This window comes from Sarcophilus harrisii, chromosome 1 (assembly GCF_902635505.1).
Source record: "Sarcophilus harrisii chromosome 1, mSarHar1.11, whole genome shotgun sequence".
NCBI classification, from domain to species: domain Eukaryota; kingdom Metazoa; phylum Chordata; class Mammalia; order Dasyuromorphia; family Dasyuridae; genus Sarcophilus; species Sarcophilus harrisii.
Genome location: NC_045426.1, coordinates 163,930,739 through 163,956,520, shown reverse-complemented (window position 1 = coordinate 163,956,520; position 25,782 = coordinate 163,930,739). Strand labels below are relative to the sequence as shown.

The 25,782-nt window shown below is 36.5% G+C and overlaps 1 protein-coding gene and 1 non-coding gene across 3 annotated transcripts in view; both read right to left on the bottom strand.

Moving 5' to 3' along the window:
* Positions 1-10,857: 10,857 nt before the first annotated feature.
* The window catches only part of ZBED3 (zinc finger BED-type containing 3), a 29,383-nt gene continuing 14,458 nt past the window's right edge, over positions 10,858-25,782 (bottom strand). Inside the window, exons 1-3 of one of the 2 annotated variants that reach the window (XM_031966245.1) lie at positions 22,469-22,972; positions 17,404-17,501; positions 10,858-11,717 (exon numbers count right to left, since the gene is read on the bottom strand). In XM_031966245.1, coding sequence (XP_031822105.1) covers positions 10,933-11,676 — 744 coding nt within the window. In that variant the 5' untranslated portion in view covers positions 11,677-11,717; positions 17,404-17,501; positions 22,469-22,972 and the 3' untranslated portion in view covers positions 10,858-10,932. Of the gene's footprint in view, positions 11,718-17,403; positions 17,502-22,468; positions 22,973-25,782 lie in introns of those variants that run through there. The other variant, XM_031966241.1, reaches the window with a different exon arrangement.
* LOC111718969 lies at positions 22,560-22,648 on the bottom strand. Its single transcript, XR_002769312.1, has one exon. It is a non-coding gene; the product is annotated as a small nucleolar RNA SNORA47 (small nucleolar RNA).

Genomic DNA, 25,782 nt, shown 5'->3' with positions numbered 1-25,782 from the left:
TCCAAAAACAAATTATGTAGGAAAGATTTCCTATCTGACAAGAAGTACTGGGAAAATTTAAAAAGCATTCTGGCAGAAATTAGGTATAGGCCAGCATCTTTAATTCCACATATGACCTGAACATTAAAGATAATAAAAGAAAAGCAACTCACTTAACCTTTTCACAGCCTGGTTTAGGGGTTGATTGAATTTTTAACTAACATAATAGTGAGGCAATTATAAGCAAGTAGATGGTTTTTATGGAATTGAAAAAACTTTTGTGATATTCTACCTCTCAGAACTGTGGAGAAGGAAGGAATTTGTGGCCAAAGAAAAACTAGAGTACATTATGTAATGCAAAGTGGATAATTTTGATTATATTAAGTTTAAAAGGTTTTATACAAACAAAACCAATGCAGACAAGATTAGAAAGGAAGCAGTAAACTGGGAAACAATTTTTACATTTAAGGGTTCTGATAAAGGCCTCATTTCTAAAATATATAGAGAATTGACTCAAATTTATAAGAATTCAAACCATTCTCCAATTGATAAATGGTCAAAGGATATGAACAGACAATTTTCAGATGAAGAAATTGAAATCTAGTCATATGAAAAATGCTCTAAATCACTATTGATCAGAGAAATGCAAATTAAGACAACTCTGAGATACCACTACACACCTGTCAGATTGGCTAAGATGACAGGAAAAGATAATGACGAATGTTGGAGAAGATGCGGGAAAACTGGGACACTGATACATTGTTGGTGGAGTTGTGAACGGATCCATCCATTCTGGAGAGCAATATGTAACTATGCTCAAAAAGTTATAAAACTGTGCATACCCTTTGACCCAGCAGTGTTTTTACTGGGCTTATATCCCAAAGAGATCTTAAAAGAGGGAAAGGGACCCACATGTGCAAGAACGTTTGTGGCAGCCAGCCCTTTTTTGTAGTGGCAGGAACCTGGAAACTGGGTGGATGCCCATCAGTTGGAAAATGGCTGAATAAATTATGGTATAAGAATGCTATGGAATACTATTGTTCTATAAGAAAATATCAGAATGATTTTAGAGAGGCCTGGAGAGACTTACATGATGCTAAGTGAAGTAAGTAGAATCAGGAGAAAATCGTACATAGCAACAAGATTATATGATGATCAATTTTGATGGGTGTAGCTCTCTTAAATATCGAGGTGATTCAAGTCATGTTCAATGGTCTTGTGATGGAGTGAGCCATCTACATCCAGAAAGAAAACTATGGGCACTGAGTGTAGATCACAACATATTATTTTCACTTTTTTGTTGTTTATTTACATTTTGTTTTTTCTCATTTTTTTTTTCTTTTTGATCTGATTTTTCTTGTGCAGCATGATAATTGTGAAGATATGTATATTACTTCACATGTTTAACATATATTGGATTATTTGCTGTCTAAGGGAAGAGGTGAGGGAAAGGAAGGGAGAAAAAAATTTGGAATGCAAGGTTTTGCAAGGGTGAATGTTGAAAACTGCATATGTTTTAAAAATAAAAAGCTTTAAAATATTAAAAAAGAAAAAAAATTGTGTATGAACACAATGCACCTAGGATTAGAAGGGAGACAGCCAACTAGAGGGAAAAAAAAAATGGAACATCTATAAGGTGGTCCTAGAAGCCTGAGCAGCAGGAGAAGGGGTCCAGAAGTCCAGCTTGAAAAGAAGCATCCTCAACCATAGCCCTTCCCCCCCCAATCCCAAACTTCAAACAACCCCCACAAAGGTGCTGGCCAATCTGGAGAAAAGGAGCAAATCCACATTCACAGCCAAGATCCCCAAGAGAAAAGTCAATTCTGCAGAAGGGGAAGCAAGGAAGGAGCCCAACAGGAAAAGGTCAGTAAGATTATTTACTAAACCATTTCTTCAATAAAGGTTGAACCAAGCCCCAAAAAACAGCAGGAAAGGATAAACCTTAATGATTACCAAGTTCATACAAAAGGAGGAGGAAAAGGGACAAAATGGAAAGAAGAATTGACTAACCAGGAGGAGATGACCTGCCTGCAAAAAAAAATGAAAATAAAATGAAGAGGTCCAGTTCAACAAGAGAGGGGGGAAAAAAAAATCTGAGTAACATTTTCTACCAAGTCTTTTTAACTGTTGTCCCTATTACTCCTTTCTTATACAATTCAAAGGAATGTTTTTATCAATTGTTTTGTAAATACCAGTTTTTTTAGTAGTTAAAGAAATATTTCAAAGGAGGCTGCTTTCTCCCCCAGATTAATTTTTTAGGATATCTAGATAAGTGTAAGCCAATCTAAAGTGACTGTTTAGAGTTCTGTTTAAAGAGCTGAAATCATGTACTGATTCCATTGGTTGTAGTTTTTTGCTTGTTATTTCTACATAGCCAGAAATTATAATGGGGTTAATTAGAAAGGTGTTGACTCTCCTGTGTAGGTTTAACATTCCATAGACAGTTTTTATATCATATTAAATGAAGCTTAGACTGCAATGAGTTATGACCCTGAATTTTAAAGTTCTTATTTTAATTAATCTATATCCTCCTTGTCTTTCAGTATAGTTGTTTCCCACATAAAACTGTTCCCTCATGTGCTAAATCTCCCTTTCAAATTTGTGTGCTATGACATTGTCATCTTTGGTAGTGGCAGGACAAAGTTTTTTCAGTAACTTTATTAATGAAGTATAAAAGAGTGGAAAACGTATAGTTTATTAAATACAGAATTAGAGGAACTTTACAAAGACCTTTTAACCATTTTCAGGACACTGCTATTTGGTAACCTCTTTTTGAGAAAGAGTTGCTTCTACACTGAAAGAAGTCACTGGAATAATAGTTTAGAAAAGGATTACCCCTAATTTTTGGCCTTCTCTAACATTTTAAAATGTACGAATTGTTTATAATGTTTATGTGCTGATAAACAAGAACTAATAAAATCTGATTATAAAGGGCAAAATGTGTAAAATTCTGATAGTCAAGCATTATATAGATGACCAATAAATATATACAGCCAAAGGCCATGCAATGCATTTTGGGGGCCCCTATGAGCTCATCCATCAGCATTACAGAAACAAAGAGCCTAGAGTGGGACAGGGGAGAAGGGTTTGGATCACTTGGGGGAATTGCAAAGCTCCTTTCCTGACCTCACGTTCACCTCAGTCCTCACAGCTTCTCAGACCGCTCCAAAACCAAAATCATGGCAAATATAAAGCAATTTCTGTTGTTTCCTTGTAGCCCAGGGTGTGGCCCCAAATTTCCAACAGGGTAGTCCAACTCAGATTGAAATGTTTAACAAAAAGTAAAAATATAACAATGTCAATTGATGATTTTCAGTCTAATATGTGGATATTTTTATTTGATTTCATTCCATAAAAAGCTAAAGAATTCCACTCATGCTCTCAGCCCTGCTTTCATTTCTAGGCCTTTACATCTCTAGGTCATACTTTTGAGTCCTCATAGAGAGGGAAACCCCAGATGCTGCTTATGGGACTCAGTTTTAGCCATGGCCCTTGACAGCGAGAGGTTTGGATGTCAACTGTAGTCCTGAACAAGTGCAATGCTGACAATGATGGAACTGTTGAGGAGACTTCAATTTATTTGAATATTTTCAAATAACTTATTAGTAATACTCAATGAATTTTAGCTATACAATTCTTAAATTCAGACAGCAAAATAATGAATCTCAGATATGATCAAAGTGGAAACTAGTTTATATGCATAAATCAAGAAGCCCCTCTAGAGGTGGGAAAGAATTTAAACAATAGGTATTAAACCTGTGCAGTGAGGGCTATTGAGTTTGCAAAAATTCCTGCAGGCTTTAAGTGTTTAAAAAAAAATCTTTCTCATCTACATTAAAATTTCATTGGCAGGGAAGCAGATGATGATTCGGGGAAGTAGTTGGAGTATTATCAAATGTATTTTAACATGTGACAAAGTTTTACTTAGTATCCTATTATATAAAAAGATTTCTGAGGCCAGGAAGGTTGCCAAGTCATTCACCTGATCATTACTTATCTTGATCAAAGTCACAGGAGACTATATACTGAAATAATAAAGCTTTCATTAGCATTTTATGTTATGGTTTAAAGACTATTTTAATAATATGAAATCAGCTTTCAGAGAATATCATAATCAGGGCTTTCATAAAAAGAAATATTTAATAGTATTTAAATATGCAATTACCCCCAATTCTGTCTGCATACATTCACACCATTAACTCACTAAAAATGGGCTTTTAATCTCGAAAATGACTGTGGTACCTTTACTTAAACTTTACATACAGCATTATCAGGGTGAGTTTATGAGTGACCAAAAAAAAAAATTCAGCCTCTCTGCCTCATAGTTTTAAAAGGGGAGGAAGCAGGGAACTTAAATGGAATTACTTCTACTTCATTCACCAGACTTGCCTTCAAATGTCATTTGGCTCTTTCCAAATAATTAAATACTCCAATTGAGAACATGCAAAAAAGACTGCAAGTCTTGTTGCTTGTGGAGTGTTCTTGAAGAGAAGCTATAGATGTGTTTGGAGCAAGGGCAGCATCAGTGGAATGACTATAGAACCTCTAACATGATGACTTTGAAGGGGTAATGCTGATGTGGATGGAGGAGTTCTGCTCTGTTTATTAAGGGAATGGGTCTTATCACGTTAGTGATGCTCTATAACACCTAATTTTGGCAGACTCACTTCTTAGCAGGAGAGCTGTCAGTGTCCTACTTGGTTAGATGGTCGGTCAACATTAAATGCTTACTGCACGCCAGGTACTGTGCTAATTCAGCACTATGGAGATACCACCAAAAAAAAAAAATAGTCCTTTCAAGGAGCTCACATTCTATTGGGGTAATCCATTTAAATTTCTAAGCACAAACAAGATATAAACAAACTAAACTGGAATTTATTTTGAGTATGGCACTAACATTCAACATTATTAGAGATATGAGACGTTTTCACAGAAATAAGCAATAAAAATATCCCGTGAAGACAGGATATAGAATTTATAGTTAAAACTAGACTAAATTAGCTGAGGGATAGCACAGAAAGGTAGGATAAAGGTTGTAGCTTAGCTGTAGGATGAATGCTTAATTGTTTTATGAATATTAACTTCTCCCCAGGAGGAGGTTAGACTCATTTTAATGACCATGCGATGTATGTGGTAGGAGGAGCAATATATCTAGGGATAAGTATGTAGGAGGTAAAGCAGGAAACTGTACCTCCTGGAGTACCAAGCAAATGGGAAAACAAGAAGTACCTTGTCGCCAGAAACAGGGATATAGTGATTGATTCTCCTCTCTTGGGATGTGCCTATTTTATAATAGTTCATACCCACTTCTGTAGCTGTGTAGTAAAACAAACTTTTAACTTTACTCCTTTTTGAATTCAATTCTCACAATATGGTGAACCTCCAAGGGCAGGAAGCCATTAAGTTGTTTGTGAGGGAAAACTGGTTAAACCTATACCAATATGAAGTGGGGTCTACAATCCATAGGAAGCCCCTGAACTTCCCATCTCAGACAGAAGGAGACCCAAACCCAAAAATAAATAAATGCTCCCCATCCCCACAAACTCAATCATTCCAGACTAATACATGTTCCTTTTGGGGTAAAATTTATGAGGCTGATAGATCTAGGGATTCTTTAGTTTACCTATATTTTAACAAAGCATTTGACAGCCTTCTATACTATTCTTTTAGAAAATAACAGGAGATTTAGAACTATGCCCTACTTACTACTGCATCTGTATCACAAGGAAATCATAAAAGAGGAAAAAGGACCCATGCCTACAAAAATGTTTGCAAACAGCTCTTTTTTGTGGTGGCAAAGAATTGGAAAATAAATAGGTGCCCATCAATTGGAGAAAGGCTGAATAAATGAAAATAATGGAATATTGTTCTATAAAAAATGAACAAGCTGATTTTATAAAGGCTTAGAAAGATTTACATGAAATAATGTTGAATGAAACAAACAGAACCAGGAACACATTGTACATAGTAATAGCAAGATTGTGTGATGATCAACTATAAAAGACTTGGTGGTTCTCAGTGGTTCAATGATCCAAGGCAATCCCAAAAAACTTTGAATGGAAAACACCATCTGCTTCCAAAGAGAGAACTATGGAGACCAAATCTAAATCAACACAAGCTATGTTCATTTTTTTTTTTTCCTCTTGGTTTTTTCCTTTTGTTTTGATTTTTCTCTCTCAACGTGATTCATAAGGAAATGTGTTTTTTAAAATATACAGGTATAAACAGAAAAAAAAAATTTTTTAAAATAACAGAAGAGACATTGGATAGATTGTCAAAGTTCCTTAGATTCAGAATTAAACTTGCCCATTTTAGCTCAAGTTGCAAATCTAAGAACAGTGGGTGAAAGTTAGAGACCAATTTGGAAGTGATACAAGATTGGTTGGTTGACATCACTATTGTTATTGTTTAGCACATATCAACACCAGGCCCCAGGCCTTATTTCCCTCAATGCCAAGTTTTTATAAACTTAGTTAATAAACCTATAAAAACCCAAAGACTTTAGGGGCTTGGAAAGTTGCCCCATTCCCTCCAGGAGGCCCCAGTAGTTAGCCCAGTTCCACCTGGGTTGTAGAGGACTTGAACTTTTCTACCTTCTTCATTGACAATCCATATTTTAAGTATAATCCCCCTCTATAAACCTGGCTTGCTCTGCTATTTCATTGTATATTCCATGTTTCTCTCTATTGAACTATAGATATTCTTCTGAACTCTCCCATGTTTGCAATGATTGACACCACAAAGACATTACAGTGAAGCAAGTGAGATACAGCAGACAGACTTTCCCTTAGGACACAGTGGGCAATAGCAGAGGGCCCAGAGTCCTCGCTTCACTTAATATATATTGATTCCTAGGGAAAAGAATATGTGATAAACTGGTCACTAATAGACCCAATTCTGCCTTCCATGAATGAAGGCAAAGAAACAAATCTCTACAGAAGGTAGAGAATTGATGCTTCCTAGTAATATGTCTAAAGAGGCAGCTCAATGTAAGCTCAACCAGTTAGTATTTATTAATCACCTAACATGTCCTTATGCCTTAAATAAAATAACTCTTGGAGATCCTGGGTTCAATCTGTGGGATTGAAAGGAAAACAGGTGGCAACAAAAATTCTTTAAATTAAAAACTTAACTGAGTGTATGGGATGGGATGGAATTCAAACTTCTAGTAGCAGAGGATAAAGTGTACCTGTGGTATAGGAGAATTTTCTGTTAGCACAGCTCCAAGTGGAATTAAAAACTTTAAGGAGCTCAATTAGGGCGATTCCTTTATATGCAATTTAGCAATTCTCTCTGTCTCTGAGCAGTTAAAGAGAAGGAAGTTCACCTGGCCAAATTCGGGCAAGGACCTTCACTTGGCCCGGCTTTCTGTACAATTTGCTTTTTAAAATTTTTCATTCATTTCTTTTTATTGACTTTTTTTTCATTGTTTCACAGCAAACGCCAAACAATACATTTCTTTTTTCAAAATTTATTTTTATTCTAAAGTGAACAAAATATTTCTACCTTTATAGAATAGCGGGATTGGAGGGAAAGGATTGTCTATGAAATTAGAAGTTTCTATTGTGTACAGCTGGCTTTTCTTTTTTTAAGTATAATCTCAACCTGTAGCTTTCAAAGCTGTCCTTTGTGTCTATGCTTCTTTTTGGGCTTCACTTTATTTTCTGCTCTGCATTTTAACAAAAAGTTGCTTGGATGCCCTTTTGTTCTTTTTTTTTTTTTTTTTTTCCTAAAATAGCATTTCCATATATATTGTAGAACAGGACAGGACAAACCTCATCTATGTAGGCCTTCACATAAAGTCTTTTGCAAATTTCCTGCCTTCTACATAAAACCAAAAATAAAACATCTTTGCCCTCAGCTCTGCACTGTATACCTAATTTTCAGTATCCCTGCAAATAAAATAGCCACTTAGGCAAACCCTCTTTTGCAAGTTTGTCCTCTTTGGGGAATAAGCTTCCTTTTCCACCAGTTGATCAATCTAACCTCATTGAACTTAAAGCCTCAGGACCTTAGTTTCACAAGGCTGCCTCCACACCTGGACATATTCAGCTTGGAATACTTGTCTAAGATCAAAAAGAAATAAATACCAAGAAAGCCCCTAAACAGCTGCAGGCCTGCCTAGTTTGATGTGCTTTTTAGTTGTCACATATTGACAGTTGACTATCTAAATGAAATCTTTCAGTAAAAAGAGATGGAAGAGATGAAGGGATAGGTTGCTGCCTTTCAAGCATCTAGTGTCATGGGATCCTTTGGATACACGGCCAAAAATGAATGAACTTGATGTTCCAAGGATCAGGCCCTCAACAATGAATCACACAGGGCTAGCAATAAGTCTTCCCTCAACTTTTATCTCCCTCCTAAGCTTCCAATAACCCAGGTATGATGGAACTGGTTATGTTCTGTCCCTTCTCCCAATATACTCCAATACAAAACAATATAATTTCGGAGGGGAAGGGTAGGGGAGTAGAATATGAGATAGCTTTATTTAAGTAGTGGCTCTTAAAATGGACCTGGAAAAAAAACTAGGGACTCTCTAATACAGAAATGAGAGAATACATTCCAAGTCTGAGGGACAGCTTGTGTGAAAACAAGAAAACAGAAGAAATGTGCATGGGTAACAGCCAAAAGGTCAGACAGACTGGGCTACAGAATACAGGCAAGGCAGTAATGTGTAATAAGGGCTTTAAATAAACCTCAGCATTCCTTCATCAGTGGGAAAGGACAAAATTTCCAGAACAGTAGAGTGAACAGGCAGAAATTTTATAATTTGTTAATTTTCTTGGATTTACTTAAACAGCTTTTAAATTTTATTACTTATTTAAAATTCATTATTGACATGTGGAAGCTATTTAGGAAAAACTGTCAGGTTTATATTTAACTAAAATCTCTAAAAAAACGTGTGCAAATTTCAGTCCTACAGTATTTGAAAAGTTTGTGATTTCATTTGTGTAAGTGGGCTCTCCCTCCACTCCTAGTATTTAGTTCTTATATGCTGCTTAACCAAACAAATCATAAATAAATGGTCAACTAGAAATGAGCCCCTCAGCATTTAGCTGGGATGGTCCTTAGTCATAAGATCATAAAATCTGAAGGTGAAAGGAAGCACAAGTTCTTGATCTGTGGCCCATAAATATTTTCCCCCAAATTTTGATAACTATTTTTCATATAATTGGTTTTCCTTGTAACCCTATTTAAAAACAATGTCCTAATAAGGGATCTATAGATGTTGTTACACTGCCAAAGGGATCTCTGATACCAAAAGGATTAAGAACCCATGAGCAGTTAAATGTCCTGATTTTTTTTTTTTTTTTTTGCTAAGGCAATGGGGTTAAGTGACTTGCCCAGGGTCACACAGCTCGGAAATGTTAAATGTCCTAGACCAGATTTGAACTCAGGTTCTCCTGACTTCAGGACTGGTGCCCCAACTTCCTGATTTTTTAGAGTAAGAAAATGAGATCCAGAGAGGAATGGGATTACTTAAAATCATAGCTGGTAAGCCCATTGCCAAGGAGACAGGTGGTCTCTAGGAGCCTCTTCTCATGAAAGCAAGGGTCCTTTTATGGATAGTAAATAGTCCAATTTCACTAAAGTACATGTGGAGGAGAGTAGTTCATTCATTCAGCGCTTACTTAATAACTCCTGTGTACCAGACATCCTGCTAGGGATATTAAAAAACAATCCCTTCCTTCAAGTTTACCTCGTTGGAGGGAACAGTAAATAAGGCTGGAAAATTTGGGGATCGGATTTCAGAGGGTTATTAAGGCCAGGAACACCAATTTTGGACTTTATCCAGGAGGTAATGGAGAGAACCATGCGAGATGACATAACGTTAATAAAATGTCTGACAGCAATGTGTAGGTAGCTTAAAGTGAAGTAAGAGCTCTTTTAGGCTGAGAGATCTTTTAGAAGGCAATGATCTAAGCAACAGTGGGGAAAAAGGTGAGACCTAAAGTAGCAATAGCCATAGTGGAAAAGAGAAGAAACATATAAAAGACATTACACAGAAAGGAGGGATACTAGATTTTAAGGGATTTTAGAATGGGGAAAAAAAGGAGAGACATCCAAAAAAATACAGAATATTCTTTCAAGAAGTTTGGCAGTGAAAGGAAGGAAGAAAGAGGTATATATTATTACCTGGAGCAATTATCAAAATTGAGAATTTTCTTTGGCATAAAGATAAGCTGAACGCATTTGTACATGGAAAGAGAAAGCAGAAAAGATTGAAATGTCAAGAGATATTCATATGAAATGAAGGCGGGCATAGGGTCCAAGCCATAGATTAGCTATGGAATAAGAGGAACTCGCTTCTTCCTGATGGAGTGAGTTCTCCGACAGGTGGAACATTTTATTTTTGTCTCTGTAACCCCAGCGTTTAACACGTAAGTGGCCATTTACTGTTGTTCGTGGATAGGATTCTCCGTGACTCCTTGGACCGCATCACACCACCACTGGCTGGCTACGAGTGGAGAAAATTTGCCATTCCCTTCTCCAGTGGATGAAAACAAGCAGAAGTTAAGTGGTGTTCTGGGTTCGGGACTCAGAAAAGGCCCATCTCGGGAATATTAATTATAACTAATTAGTAATAATTACTATTTCAGGAATGTTAATTCCCTGGCTCTACCCCGGACGGACTCCCCCCTATGAGGGAGCTTCTCCTGAGCCCTGTCTCCCACCGACAGAGCGCTTGCTGAGCGGTCACTCTACGCCAGCCAGCGCGCTAAGCTGTGCGGGCACACATAGACAGGGAGGTACGGTGTCGCGGCACTTAACGGGGAAGGGCGGGCCGGGAGGAGAAGGCGGCCACGGGGAGGCACAAGTCTCGGAGTCCGGGCCGAGAAGTGGGGCCCGCAGGGCAGCGGCGCTCTGGGAAGCGGGCACCAGCAGCGGCGGGGAAGGAGGCGGGGGCGGACGCGGGAAGGGACCAGGGCCCTGCCCCGAGGTGAGCTCGGGCTAGAAAAGGGCTCTGGGGAGCAAGCAGCCCTGGGCCCGGTCCTCCCGCGCCTCCTCCCCGAGGGCGGCCAGAGGGGCGGCGGCGGCGGCGGCCAGGGCCAGCGCGCTCTCCCGCTGGCTCACCAGCAGGAGCCGCGCGCGCAGGGCCTGCCTCTCGGCCTGCAGCGCCTGCCTCTCGGCCTGCAGCGCCTGCCTCTCGGCCTGCAGCGCCTGCCTCTCGGCCTGCAGCGCCTGCCTCTCCTCCGACAGCTCCTTCTCCTCCTGCTCCAGCGCCCTTCTCCTTAGTTCCAGAAGCCGCTCTCTGCTCTGCACGGCCCTCTCGCGCTCCTCCAGCTCCCTCTCCCGCCGGCTGGCCCGCAGCGCCAGCGCGCCCACCTGCTCCGCCAGGCGGCCCCAGGCCCCCTCCGCGCCGGGCGGGGCCTCGGCGCGGGGCCCGCAGGTGCGTCCGGGCCCGCAGGTGCGTCCGGGCCCGCTCCGCTCCAGCTCCGGCCGGTGCGCGCTCCTCAGGTGCTTCCACAGCGCCGCCGTGCCCACGCCGCAGCCCGGGCCCCGGCTGACCCGCCTCCCGCACAGCCGGCACGTGGCGCACTGGCCGCCGGGGAGGCCCGGGCGGGCCCGCGCCAGGTGGAAGTACTCCCAGGCCTCCGAGTACCGCGCCCCGCGGCCGTGCGCTGCGGGGGCGCCGCTTCTGGGGGGCTCCGCGCCGCTTCTGGGGGGCTCCGCGCCGCAGCCGCCTTCCTCCATGCTTCCGCGGGCTCCTCGCGCCTCGGCCGCTATCCCGGGCCCCGGGGGGGGGGGGGGGGGGGGGGGGGGGGGGGGGGGGGGGGGGGGGGGGGGGGGGGGGGGGGGGGGGGGGGGGGGGGGGGGGGGGGGGGGGGGGGCAGAGAATTAAAATGTGATGTCGCCCAAAACCCGAAAATCACCACGGCCAATCATTGTCCCAAGGAAACCGTTTCTCCCCTTCCGTGCCCACGGAGTCTTTTCAAAGGTAGCCATTCCAGACGATGGCGTCGCCAATTCGGTGTTTGTGTGTCACAGCTCCTTAGTAATACGTCTTTTCCAGACAATTTAGGTCTATTTTTATACTAAATTTTAGATTAATCTATATTTCTGACAATAAAGTATCAATTTAGTCCGTGTTTTTATACTAAATTTTTTACCGAAAAATCTATATTTTATATATTATTATATAGAACTGTATATCTAGGATAAATTTTATATATTATTATATATTGTATATATTATAATAAATTAATATTTATGATTATTTATATATATTATATTATATATTACAGTATGTATATAATATGAATATATAAATAATTATAGATTTATAATTATATGTAAAATAAATACATAATATATAAAATATATATTATATATAATACTATATATTATATATTATGTAATATATAATAATACATATTATATATTATTATATATGTTATTATATATTATGTGTAATATATATTTTATATATATAAAATATATATTACACATAATATATAATAAATTATATATATTATTATATATAATATATATAATCATATAAATATATATTATACAATATCTAAATATAATTATATAAATAATATATAATATATAAAATATATACAATATATTATTTATATAATTATGTTTTGATATTATATATAATATACAATATTATATTATATTATATATATTATAAGTATTATATATAATTTTTATAATATATAAAGTAAATATATAAATATATACTATATATAATATTTATAATATCATATTATATATATATTATTTTTATATATTATATATATATAAAATACATAAATATTATTATATATTATATAATAATATATATATGACATATATTATAATTATAATATATATTTTACATATTATATATATACTATACATAGTCCATCTATATAGTCTACATTTTATACTAAAGTTTATATTAAGTTGTTTACAAAAGACAGTTTGCATTTTTAAAAATAATGATAGCCTTTTACTTTTCAAAACATCATGCAAAGATAATTTTCAACATTCACCTCTGCAAAAACTAGTGTTCCAAATTCTTTTCCCTTTCCCCACTTCTCCTCTCTCCCAGATAGTGAGCATTCTAATATAAGTTAAACCTGTGCAATTCCTCCAAACACATTTCCACATTTATCATGCTGAGCAAGAAAAATCAGGCCAAAAGGGGGAAAAAAATGAGAAAAAAAAAAAGTAAGCAAACAACTACAAAAAATGAAAACGCCATGCTGTGATTAAGTCAGTCCCCACAGTCCTCTGGATCTCCATCGCAAGTTCATCAGAATTCAGCCTGAATTTTTATTTTAAATTTTATGAGAGATTTTAAGTATAGTTTTATGCCAATTTTTTTTACCAAAAAATGCAGTCTGTATTTTACACTGAATATTTTACCAAAAAAAAATCTCTGGTTTATACAAAATTATATACAGAAATTTAGCCTACATTTTATTCTAATTTTTTACCAATAAAATTTAAGTCTACATTCTTATAAATTAAATTTTTTGCAGAAAATTTAACTATATTTTACTTTTTGGAAATATGCCTTTTTAAAAAGTAAAGCTTTTAATTTTAAAAATATATGCATGGATAATTTTCAACATTCACCCTTGCAAAATGTGTTCCAAATTTTTCCCTCCCTAGACAGCAAGTAATCCAATATATGTTAAACATGTGCAATTCTACACATATCTCCACAATTATCATGCTGCATAAGAAAAATCAGATCAAAAAGGGAAAAAATGATAAAGAAAACAACAAATGCAAATAACAAAAAAAAAGTGGAAATACTATGTTGTGATCCACATTCAGTTTCCATAGTCTTCTTCTGTGGGTGCAGATGGCTCTCTTCATCACAAGACCATTGGAACTGGTCTGAATCATCTCATTGTTGAAAAGAGCCACAATCATCAGAATCGATCATTGTATAATCTTCTTGTTGCCATGTACAACTATCTCCTGGTTCTGCTCACCTACATAGCATCAGTTCATGTGAGTCTCTCCAGTATGCCAAATTTTTTTACAGAAAAATTTAATCTAATTTCTATGTCAAATTTCTCTCTCCCTTCCTCCCTCCCTCCCTTCCTCTTTCATCAAGGCAAATGACTTGCCCAGGGTCACAGCTAATAAGTGTTAAGTGTTTGAGGATGGATTTGAATTCAGATCCTCTTAACTTAAGGGCTGGCGCTCTACCAGTAGGTAGAGTCATCTAACTACCTTATTCTCTCAAATTTCTTACAGAAAACTTACTCTATATTTTATAATAAGCTTTTATACTGATGTTTAAGAATATTTAGTTTATATGATTGCACCACTTTCTAGTAAATTGTTAATCAAAATTTTTATTCTGAAATTTTTACAATCTATTTTTTTGTACTTTTTTAAAAATACTAAATCTTTTATGGAAAATTTAGTCTACTATATTCAATTACTTGCTGTCTAGGGGAGCAGAATGGGGGAAGGAAGGGAGAAAAATTTGGAACACAAGTTTTTGCAAGGGTGAATGTTAAAAACTATCTTTGTATGTATTCTGAAAATGAAAAAAAAATGCCAAGAAAAAATGTCTAATATTCTATTCCCAATAACTAGAAATTCCCTTACAAATCAAATACCTCCTCATCTAACAAATATGCTTCAGCAATACATATGCTCAAATTAATGAGCTTTAACCAGAAAACTGGATTAAGCTCCTTGAAAGGTGAATACTCAGTAAATGGATGTTTTAATTGCAATATGTATAGATCTTAATTGGTCTCTTTCTGCTCATTAAAAAAAAAAAAAATCAAACAACCTTTTTGTCTTACTCACTGGTGTTAAGGGGGTATTAAGGGAATTTGTCTTTTATGAATTGCCATAGTTTCCAGAAACACTGTACCCAGAGCATGCTGAAAGTCTTTGTAAGCAATAAGTATTTTTCTTATATTTAATAACTAATTACTCTATGAAGGGACAAAGTTTTTTTTTTTTCCTTTTTCTAATAGTGTGGGAAATCTCTCTTAAAGATTCACCCAATATTGACCCACACCTAATACCACATACCAACATAAGGTCAAAATGGGTTTATGATTTAGACATAAAGAGTGATATAAGCAAATTAGAAGAACATTAAATTTGTGTCCAAAGAAGAACTGGAACTTAAAAAGGTTTTGTATAAACAAAACTAATGCAAATAAGATTAGAAGGGAAGCAATAAAATGGAAAAACAGTTTTACATTTAAGGGTTCTGATAAAGGCCTCATTTCTAAAATATAAAGAGAATTGACTCAAATTTATAAGAATTCAAACTATTCTCCAACTGATAGATGACCAGAGGCTATGAGCAGACAATTTTCAGTTGAAAAAATTAAAATCATTTCTAGTCATATGAAAAGATGCTCCAAATCACTATTGATCAGAGAAATACAAATTAAGACAACTCTGAGACACCACTACACACCTGTCAGATTGGCTAAGCTAATAGGAAACGATAATGATAAATGTTGGAGGGGATGCATGGAAATGGGATGCATGGTTGGTGGAGTTGTGAACAGATCCAGCCATTCTGGAGAGTAGTTTGGAACTATGCTCAAAAAGTTATCAAACTGTGCATACCCTTTGATCCAGCAGTGTTACTACTGGGATTATATCCCAAAGAGATTATAAAGAAGGGAAAGGGACCTGTATGTGCACGAATGTTTGTGGCAGCCCTGTTTGTAGTGGCTAGAAACTGGAAACTGAATGGATGCCCATCAGTTGGAGAATGGCTGAATAAATTGTGGTATATGAATATTATGGAATATTACTGTTCTGTAAGAAATGACCAACAGGATGATTTCAGAGAGTCCTGGAGAGACTTACACGAACTGATGCTAAGTAAAATGAGCAGGACCAGGAGATCATTATATACATCAACAACGATACTATATGATGATCAATTCTGATGGACCTGGCCATCCTCAGCAATGAGATGACTGAGGCCAGTTCCAAGATCTTGTGATAAAGAGAGCCCTCTACACCCAGAGGGAGGGCTGTGGGGACTGAGGGTAGATCATAATATAGCATTATCACTCTTTTTGTTCTTGTTTGCTTAACTTTTTTTTTTACTCATTTTCTTTCCTTTTTGATCTGATTTTTCTTGTGGCAGCAAGGGAACTGAATAAATATGTTTACACATGTTGGACTTAACATATATTTTAACATGCATAACATATATTGAATTGCTTGCCATCTAGGGTAAGGAATGGGAGGAAGGAAGGGAAAATCTGAAACACAAGGCTATGCAAGGGTCAATGCTGAAAAATTATCTGTGCATATGTTTTGAAAATAAAAAGCTTTAAAAATTAAAATAAAAAAAGATTTACCCAGGCCAAGATTGAATCATACAATAAAAGAAATTCTAAAATTGGGCTAATGGGTGCATTTTTGCTCATTGTGTTTGGTCAGACAAATCGAGAAGCACTAATTCTTCCTTTTGACAGACAGATGATATGGAAATTGATGTTTCTTTGACCAAGATTTGGGCGATCAAATCACATACTCTAAGACCCTAATAGTTCAGTCTCTCAATGTAATATTCATTTTATTATTTATTGACCAGAGTTGATCGCCACCCTTGGAAACACCCATTCTTAAAAACACATATAAACTCTAAACCCACAACTTACTTCTAAGAGAACTGACCAAATGACCATGGTTTTATTAATAAACTGGCCTTATTAATAAAATGATCAAATAATCAAATGATCAAATCTTGAACTTTTTAACTGACACACCCTAAATGTGTCAAAGACAAATTAGACCCATCCAAAACTGACATAATTTGTGGTTTGTAACCCAAATTGGATTCCCTGTACATCCTTGGGTATCAAGACAGGTGTCAGGCAGGCTGTGTCAGACTGGGAAATTTGCTTGTTCAAACGTGCACAAATATAATCTGCAGATATGCAAATCATCTTATATTCACAGTCTGACTAGAAATTCCCAAAGGAAAAGAATGCAACTTTTGCCACTGCCTTGCTCCTCCCCTTTGGGAAGGATTTTATCCTTTTTGCACTACACTATTCCTCCTCCCATGCCTTCCCTTTTAAGAGGTACTCCTTTGTTCTGCTGTCATAAATATACAAATTTCTGTATGGATTTTGAATTCTTTGGGTTCCACATGTACGTTCACTTCTCTTGTAACAAACCTGGTTTTCACATAGGTTTCATGACATGATTGCCTGTGGAAACTGGAAAATAAGACATCATTCTACATTTTATTCTTACTTCTCTAGCACCAGAAAATTGTTGTGTTGTATTGTGCTGTTTTTCCCCCCTCTAGCCTCTCTAGGAACCTAATCAATTTAATAAAAACAAACCAAAAAAACAAAAAACCCCAACCTATTTCTTTCTGCTGATCCAAGTTAAATCTCATCCCTACCCTCAAATATGTGGCTGTTTTGCTAAAGAAAAAAAAAAAAAAAAGCAGTAGGTTCTTACCTAGTCAGAATGTTTTTTCAAGATATCTATGTACAAGACCACAAATTCAGTGAAACCAATTCAGTCTTTTCTACGAGGTAAGTGATTCACCATCATGCCTATAGAGAAAGGGAATGGAAAAAAAGGGATTTATGTAACACTTTCAAGATTAACAGTTCATTTTCTTTACCACAGGCCCAGGAGATCATAATACAAGTATTATTCTAATTCTACAGATGAAATATTTAAGGCTCAAACTGAGTGATTTACTCACAGTAAAAGGCCAAGAAAGTGTCAAGAACTAGGACTTGAACTCAGATCTTCTGAAAGTCTAAATTAGTACAAAGCTGTCTCTCAAAAGAAAAGATGTTACATTGAATATCAGCTTTTGCAATTTTTCAGTAGGAAAAAATAATATAGTACATTTAAAATTTCCAGGTCTAGAACTCCCCAAAGATCCCATTTCAGGAGAAAAATAATTAAGTTTTTACCTAGGTCAGGTGTGAAAGACAACTGCATAGGTACTGATCATTTTCTGCACTAACAGCAGCAAACCTAATAAAGATTTCTTATGATCAGAATAACCAGTAAGATGGAATAAGTATGTTTCTTGATTCTGCTTATTTTGCTTTGCATCAGTTCCAGGTTTTCTGAAATCTTCCTGTTCATCATTTCCTATTACACAATAATATTTCATCATAATCATATACTGCAGCTTCTTCAGCCATCCCCAATTGATAGGCATTCCTCTTACTTTTCAGTATTCTGCCTCCACAAAAAGGGCTGCTATAAATATTTTTGCATATGTAAGTCCTTCTCCCCTTTTAATGATTTCTTTGGGAAACAGGGAAACTAGGGAAACGATCTAGTAGTGATATTGCTGGGTCAAAAGGTATAGTTTGGTTGTCCTTTGGGCAGAGTTCCAGAATAGTTGGATCAGTTCATAACTCTTATGAACAGTGCATCATTAGTGTCTCAATTTTCCCACATCCTCTGCAACATTTATTATTTTTCTTTTTTGTCAGATTAGCCAATCTAATAATGACGTGGTATCTTATAGTTATTTTAATTTACATTGCTGTAATTAAAAGTGATTTAGACTACTTCCTCATCTATCTATCTATCTATCTATCTATCTATCTATCTATCTATCTATCACTTTGATTTCTTTACCTGAAAACTAGCTGTTTGTATTCTTTGATCATTAATCAATCGGAGAATAGCTTACATTATTATAAATTTAACTCAGTTATTGACCTACTTATTCTTCAGCATTAGACTAACTTCCAATTAATTTTTAATCTTTCCACTGCCCTTTATTGGATGTAGTTTTTATTGCATTATGATCTAAAAAGGATATATTTAATATTTCTACTTTTTTACCTCTTATTTTAAAAGTTTTATGTCTGCCAGTATAATTTTCCCATGTAAGGATGTAAACAACTCAGCTCTATTGAATCCCTTATGTTTTCTTTCCCCATTTTTCCTGTTTATGCTTCTGTTGGGTTTTGATAGAGGGAGGGAGGGAGAGAGGGAAGGAGGAAGTAAGGAAGGAAAGGAGGGAGGGAAAGAGGGAAGGAGTGACAGAGGGAAGACAGAAGGGAGGAAGAAAAGGAAGGAGGGAATAAGGGAGAGGAGGAAAAGGAAGGAAGGCGGGAGGGAAGGAAGGAAGAGAAAAAGAAAGGAGAGAAAGAGAAAAAGGAAGAGAGAAAAGAGAAAGAAGGAAGGAAAGGAAAGAGAGAGAAGGAAAGAAGACAGGGAAAGAGAAAAAGAGAGGAAGAAAGAGAGAAAAAGAAAGAGGAAGAGAGAGGGAGGGAAAGAAAGAAAGAAAGAAAGAGGAGAGGGAGGGAGAGGAAGGGAGGGAGAAAGAAAGAAAGAAAGAAAGAGAAAGAAAGAAAGAGTCTTCTATTTTACTGAATGACTATTTTTCCCCTTAAAATATTATGCTCAATTTTGCCAAAGAAATGATTCTTGGCTATAGCCCTAGCTCCTTTGACTTTCAGGATAGCATCTTTCATAATCTCCAGTTCTTTAATGTTGCATTTGTTAAATCTTGTGTAATCCTGATTGTGACTCCCTGATATTTGGATTGTTTCATTTTGACTACTTTAGTATTTTTTCCTTGACCTGACAGTTCTGAAATTTGGTTGTTATGTTGCTTGCACTTTTTATTTGGAGATCTCTTTCCTGAAGTGATTGATAGATTCTTTCAAGGCCGATTTTGACCTCTGGTTCCAAGACATCGGGGCAGTTTTCCTTGATAATTTCCTGGAAGATGCTGTCTAGGTCTTCCTTTTGATTATAGCTTTCAGGTAATCCAGTGATTCTGAAATTGTCTCTCCTGGATCTGTTTTCCACATCAGTTATTTTTCTCATGAGGTATTGGCATTTTCTTCCATTTTTTTATTCTTTTGAATTTGTTTAATTCTTGATGTCTCAATCATTAGCACGCACTTCTCCTAAATGTTAAGTTGCTTTGTTCAATTAACTTTTGTGCTTTCTCTTCCATTTGGCCAGTTGTACTCTTTAAGGAGTTTTATTTTCTTTAGTGGATTTTTGTATCTCCTTTTCCATTTCTACTTTTAAGTAGTTTTCCAAGCTGTTGACTTTTTTTCCCACAATTCTTTTGCATCACATATTTCTTTCCCCAGTCTTTCTTCTACTTCTCATCCATGATTTTAAAGCATCTTTAAACTCTTCCATGAGTTCTTTGTGGGTTTCTGCTGCTCCACCACCCTGGGGCTCAGGATCTCCTACTGATTTGCTGAGGTGGAGCTTGTTGTGGCTCACTGGGGCACTTCCGATCTTGGACTATGGCATACCCTGCCTTACCCTTCTGCCAATCCTCAAAGTCTCCTGGACTAAAAGATTGTTTCACTTCATCTCCTTGTTGGTTCCTGGACCTGTCCTGGAACACTATCTTACAGTTACTTGGAAGTGAACATGGGAAGGTTACAGAGATTCACTACTTAATGTGCTACCTTCAACAAACATCAAATAAAATGAGCACTTCTCCATACTAAAATACAATGTGAATATTATTTTTAATATATAAATTTTCCTTTTAAATATATAAATTCAATATGTAAATTTCAATCCTATTTTGATTTTCTATGATTCCTTCTGTTCTCTTATATTAAAAACTGTAGTATCCAGCAAAACAACCTTAGGGCAAGATAATTCATCTCCCTGGGCTTGAGTTTCCTCCTATGTAAAACATGAAATTGAGCTAAATGATCTCTAAAATTCCCTTCAGATCCTAAATCTCTGAACCTAAGTGCATCCAGGTGTCCTGGATAAAAGTTAGTAACCTCTTCCATTCTCCTAAGTGCAAGGGGCTTTTAAATTCAGTGACTTCCTTAACTAAATGTCAAAGGAACTTCTAAGGAGCTATCACCCCTCCCCCCATTCCTTAGAATTCCAATTGATTACTTTAATTCCTAGAATTCCCAGGCCAAATTTCAATGCAAGGACACATATAGATGTGGAGGGAGAGGAGTTGGGAAGAAATAATATGGAATATTTAGGAAATAATCAATACATTTATACTAGAGTTTAAAGGTAGCAAAAGCTGCTGCTTCGAACAAGTGTTTTCTTATTTTGCAGAAGAGATTCCATTTTTATGAGAGCTATTTTTCATTTCTCCCAGTCTTAGTGGCAAATACTTGGACGGTCAGAGGAGAGATGCTAATTGTAAAATGGCTAAGCTAGAGATGCTAATGCTAGTTTTCTTTACTTCTGAGCTACAAATATTGGCAAACCAGAGGGCAGCAACTGGCTTAGAATTAGGAACCTAAGTTTGTTCCAACAAACTGTCTGCTGAGCATCTATGCATTTAAGTGCAAAGCACAGCATGAAATATTGGTAGAAATACAAAGACTAATAAAAGGGGTCCTTGTCCTTGATAAGCTTACATTATGTTAGGAGAGATAAGACCCTCACCTTCACAGAAATTATAAAAATAAAAATAATTAAAAGAATGAGAGTAGAGACTAGTCCTGAGATTTCATTGATAAAAAATTCTCCCAAAAAGGAAACTCAGATTACTAATGCAAGATGGTACCTCCTCTGTAATGTATAGTCTTAGAGATCTACTTAGTGTCCGGCAAAATTAATTACTTGCTTAGGGTCACAAAGCTAGCATTCCTCTTGTTTTCTAAGACATCATAGAAAGAGCATAAAAAGGAAAAAGGACCTACATGTACAAAAATATTTATAGCAGCTCCTTTTTGGATGGCAAAGAATTGGAAACTGAAAGGATGCCCATCAGTTGGGAAATGGCTGAATATCTTATGGTATATAAATGTGATGGAATATAATTGTTCTATAAGAAATGATGAACAGGCAAATCTGGAAAGACTTACATGAATTAATGGTGAGTGAAGTGAGCAGAACCAGGAAAATGTACACAGTAACAGAAACATGCAATGACCAACTATAACTGACTTAGCTCTTCTCAGCAATACAGTGATCCAGAACAATTCCAAAATACTCATGATGAAAATGTTATCCACTCCAGAAAAAATGATGGAGTTTGAATGCAAAACATAAGTTTTTACTTTCTTTGGGTTTCCTGGGATAGTTTTTTCCCTTTTGTTCTGTTTTTTTTTTTTTTTTTTTTTTCACAATATGACTAATGTGGAAGTATATTTTATACGATTGCACATGTATATCAGATTGCTTGATGTCTTGGCAGGGGGAGAAAAATTTTGAATCTAAAACCTTATGAAAATAAATATTGAAAGTTTTTACACATATAATTGGAAAAAATAAAATACTATTTACATTTTTTAGTCTTTGAAGAGGATTTTAAGTGCATAAAAACAATTGTGGGGAAAAAAGACATTAATGCAAGAAAATAAACTCTGGTTTATCTCCAAGTTTAGTACCAAAAGGTAATTTCTAGGGAGAAGGGTATGGAGGAAGGGGAGGAGATAGTAACTTTCTAAGGTTAATCTCTAGAAGATGTTTGATTTCCTTGGAAATAGCTCCTATTTTATAGGCCATAGATTTCCACTAACAAGTACCTGAAAAGCGTGAAAGCCCCAAACCACTCATACCACTTGAACCTTTGGGGCTCACTTACCAACAAACTTCTTTGGACTAGTTAGACATGTAGATCCATTACTGTCTGCAAGGGAAGCATCGCTCATTCCTTTCCACATATGAAAGGAAGGCAAATGTTCCTGGCATTCTTTTACTGTCGGAGGCAATAACCAGTAGAAGGCAGCATGGTACACAACTGCCTTACCTTCTCTGTCCTCCGTGAATAATATGTGCTATCGGGTGTGTGGACCTCCACTGCAGGGAGAATGCAATTCTCCAAAGCAAGGGCGTTCTTGACCTAGGATCCATGGATGGATTTTTAAGGGATCTGTGTGTGTGGGGGGGGGAATCTTGTCTTTATTTTCACTAACCTATAATTGAAATTTAGCATTTCCTTTAATTATGAATACAAAAAAAAAAAGATTAAGTTTCACCAGTGTCTAAGGGGCTGAGGACACAAAATGGTATTGACAAAAGTCTGGCTCCAAAGAAACCATGAAAAGGAATATTCTCCCTATCTGTGAAAGTGTGTGTGTGTGGGGGGGGGGGGGATATGAGTCTGAAACATAATATATATAACATTAAATATTATCTGAGCTAGTTAGTTTTGCTGACTTTTTTCTTTTAATCTTTTTTATTCTTTATCACGAAGGATGGCTCTCTGGCAGGGAACATATACACAGGGAAATGTAAATCATAAAAAGACTTATGTACATTCAAAGAAAATTTTTTATTTTTTATTTCAGGATCAGGCACAATTTCTATTCTAATCTATGGAAGGTAACACACACACAAACACACTTCTTTCAAGATGATCTTGACTTGAAGACAGGTTGAATCCTCAAAAGTAGAGGAATACTGAAAGTTTGAGAATAAATTGGTATTGCAAAACCTTAACAAAGTATGGAGAAAGATGGTATATTGTATATACGTTAAGTGTGATGATAAAGGAAAGCATTTTGTACTTTAAAGTTCTATGTATATGTGGTATTGTTAGTATAAGACAAAAACCAACCATCTGGCTATTATCTTTATTAAGAGGCATTCATAAACTATAATTTTGTTTAAACTTACAATATTAATTCTAATTATCTGTTAGTTTAAAAACCTTGTACCTTGGTTATAGAATTAGCATTTCTAAGTCTCAGCTGAGCTTGGGTTCCAGATGTGAACCATGAAACACTGTGAAAATCAGACTGACTTGCAAAAAGATTAAAAATGATTTCATTTAACCGCGGACACTAATGGCCTTAATCAAGACTGACCAACTTGCTTAAAACAAATAATTATCCTTGACAAAAGAAGTGTAAATGAAATCCCAGTTCATTAATTTGCTAGCTTCTCTTCTCTAAAGGGACAGTGGCCTAATTAAATATGTTGATATAGATACACAAGTAAGAATAAAAATGGCAATCCTAAATTAATTTATGAATTAATGCAACAGCAGTGGGCTATTTTATAGAATTAGATAAAATAATTATATGTGGAAAAATTCCATCAGCTATACCTTCTCAATGATAAATGAATATATAAGAAAATCTAATAAAAATGTAGATAAAAACTGAAATTGATTGATGAGTTAGGGATATTCTTAAACTATCCTATGATGCCTCTTACCTTTCTCTTTATCCCAAGTACTTAGTTTAGCACAATACCTGGCACTCAGGCAGTATTTAATAAATGCTTATTAACTAAAGTCTCACTATTAATATTACTTGAAGTGATACTTCATTTGGAAGGATTAGATTTAGTTTGATGCCAAGGGTATAAAATAGGAGTAATAGGTAGAAACTGCCAAGAGTCACATTAAGGAAAATAATTTAGAGTTTACCCAGAATGTATGAGTAATCTCAGGTGCTAGACTGATGCTTTCCAAACAAATATTGCAGAATCATTGTTATGATGTTTTAGGGCCAATTCTTGCTCAGGTTGGACTGGATCCAAGAGGTACTTTCCAAATCAGAATCGATGAAAATTTGTAAATAGTTTCCACAAATAGACTGTTTAATAAATGTTCTGAATGTATACAGCATTTCAAATTATAGTTAAGATTATGCCTTTATGCAATAGAGTTATTTTTGAAAAGTTGAGTGGAAAACATCTGTTGGTAAACTGAATCTTTTAAAATAAGTACCAAGGAGATTTATTTTTACAGCAATCCTTTGAATCCCTTTAAAAAACATGATTTCAGCTGTAATTCCAGACACTAGTGGTATGATCTTTGACAAGTCATTTAACTTCTGCCTCACTTTTCTTCTTTGCAAAAAGGAGCCAGGGTTGTTGTAAGAATCAAATGAGAGAATATTTACAAGGCATTTAGTAACTATATAAATGGTATTTATTATTATTATATACCAATGTACCAATTTGAAATAGATTACATCTAAATCTAGTTTCCTTAGGGCATATTTCTATTCATCTATTATTCAGTGTGTTGTTTTGATTCTTCAAACATGTCAAATTTTTTTATCTGGGGATACTGGAGTATGCTATTTCCTTCTCCTTTTACAGCTCATTTTACAGATGTGGAAACTGAGGCAAACAGCAGAAAGTGGCTTTCCAGGCTCACAAAAAAAAATGAGTCTGAATTTGAATTCGAGTTTTTCTGTCTCCAGACTCAGCACTCCATCTACTGAACCAATAACTGCTTCCTTTCATAGTTATTTATTTATTTGAAGAAACACTTTTAAGAAGGACATGGGGATGGAGAGGAATGGCTTTCCTAACAAGCCTTAGGCAAGGAACTAATTGCTTTAATACCTAAACAAAGACCCTAACTCCCTCCCGTATCTCACAAAGTATGGCAACCATATATCTGATTTCAAAGATTCTATTCCATTGTCCCATGAACCATCTAAATGTTCTGAAAATTCCATTATTTCAGTGAATGGCATCTAAGTGTGTCGAGTCAGCAAGCATTGCAATGAAAATATATGGTTACAGAAGATTGAGCGTCACAAGCCGAAAAAAACTCCACGCTCGCTCACTAGGCTGTGTTATTTTATGCCTGTCTGAACACGTACAGAGATGTTTGTGGAGAGATGTGGAGCCAGTCACAACATTTCTATTGGCAAAACCCTACAAATATGGGTTGTGTTCATCAACAAAAGCACAGATACTGATACCAGCAGAGTCCAACTGACTGCACTGATGGGAAAACAATAATGATTATTTCCACTTGCTATTTTTCTATATTGTGGAAATCAAAAGAAACACTTCCAAGATAAAGTCACTCAAGTTGACAGATTTTTAACTTGCAAACAAGGAGGATGCACTTGGAGTGTAAGAGTTCCATTAAATTTTACCATATTGCTATTTTTATGTGATAAAATCAAAGGACATGTTCTCACTGGC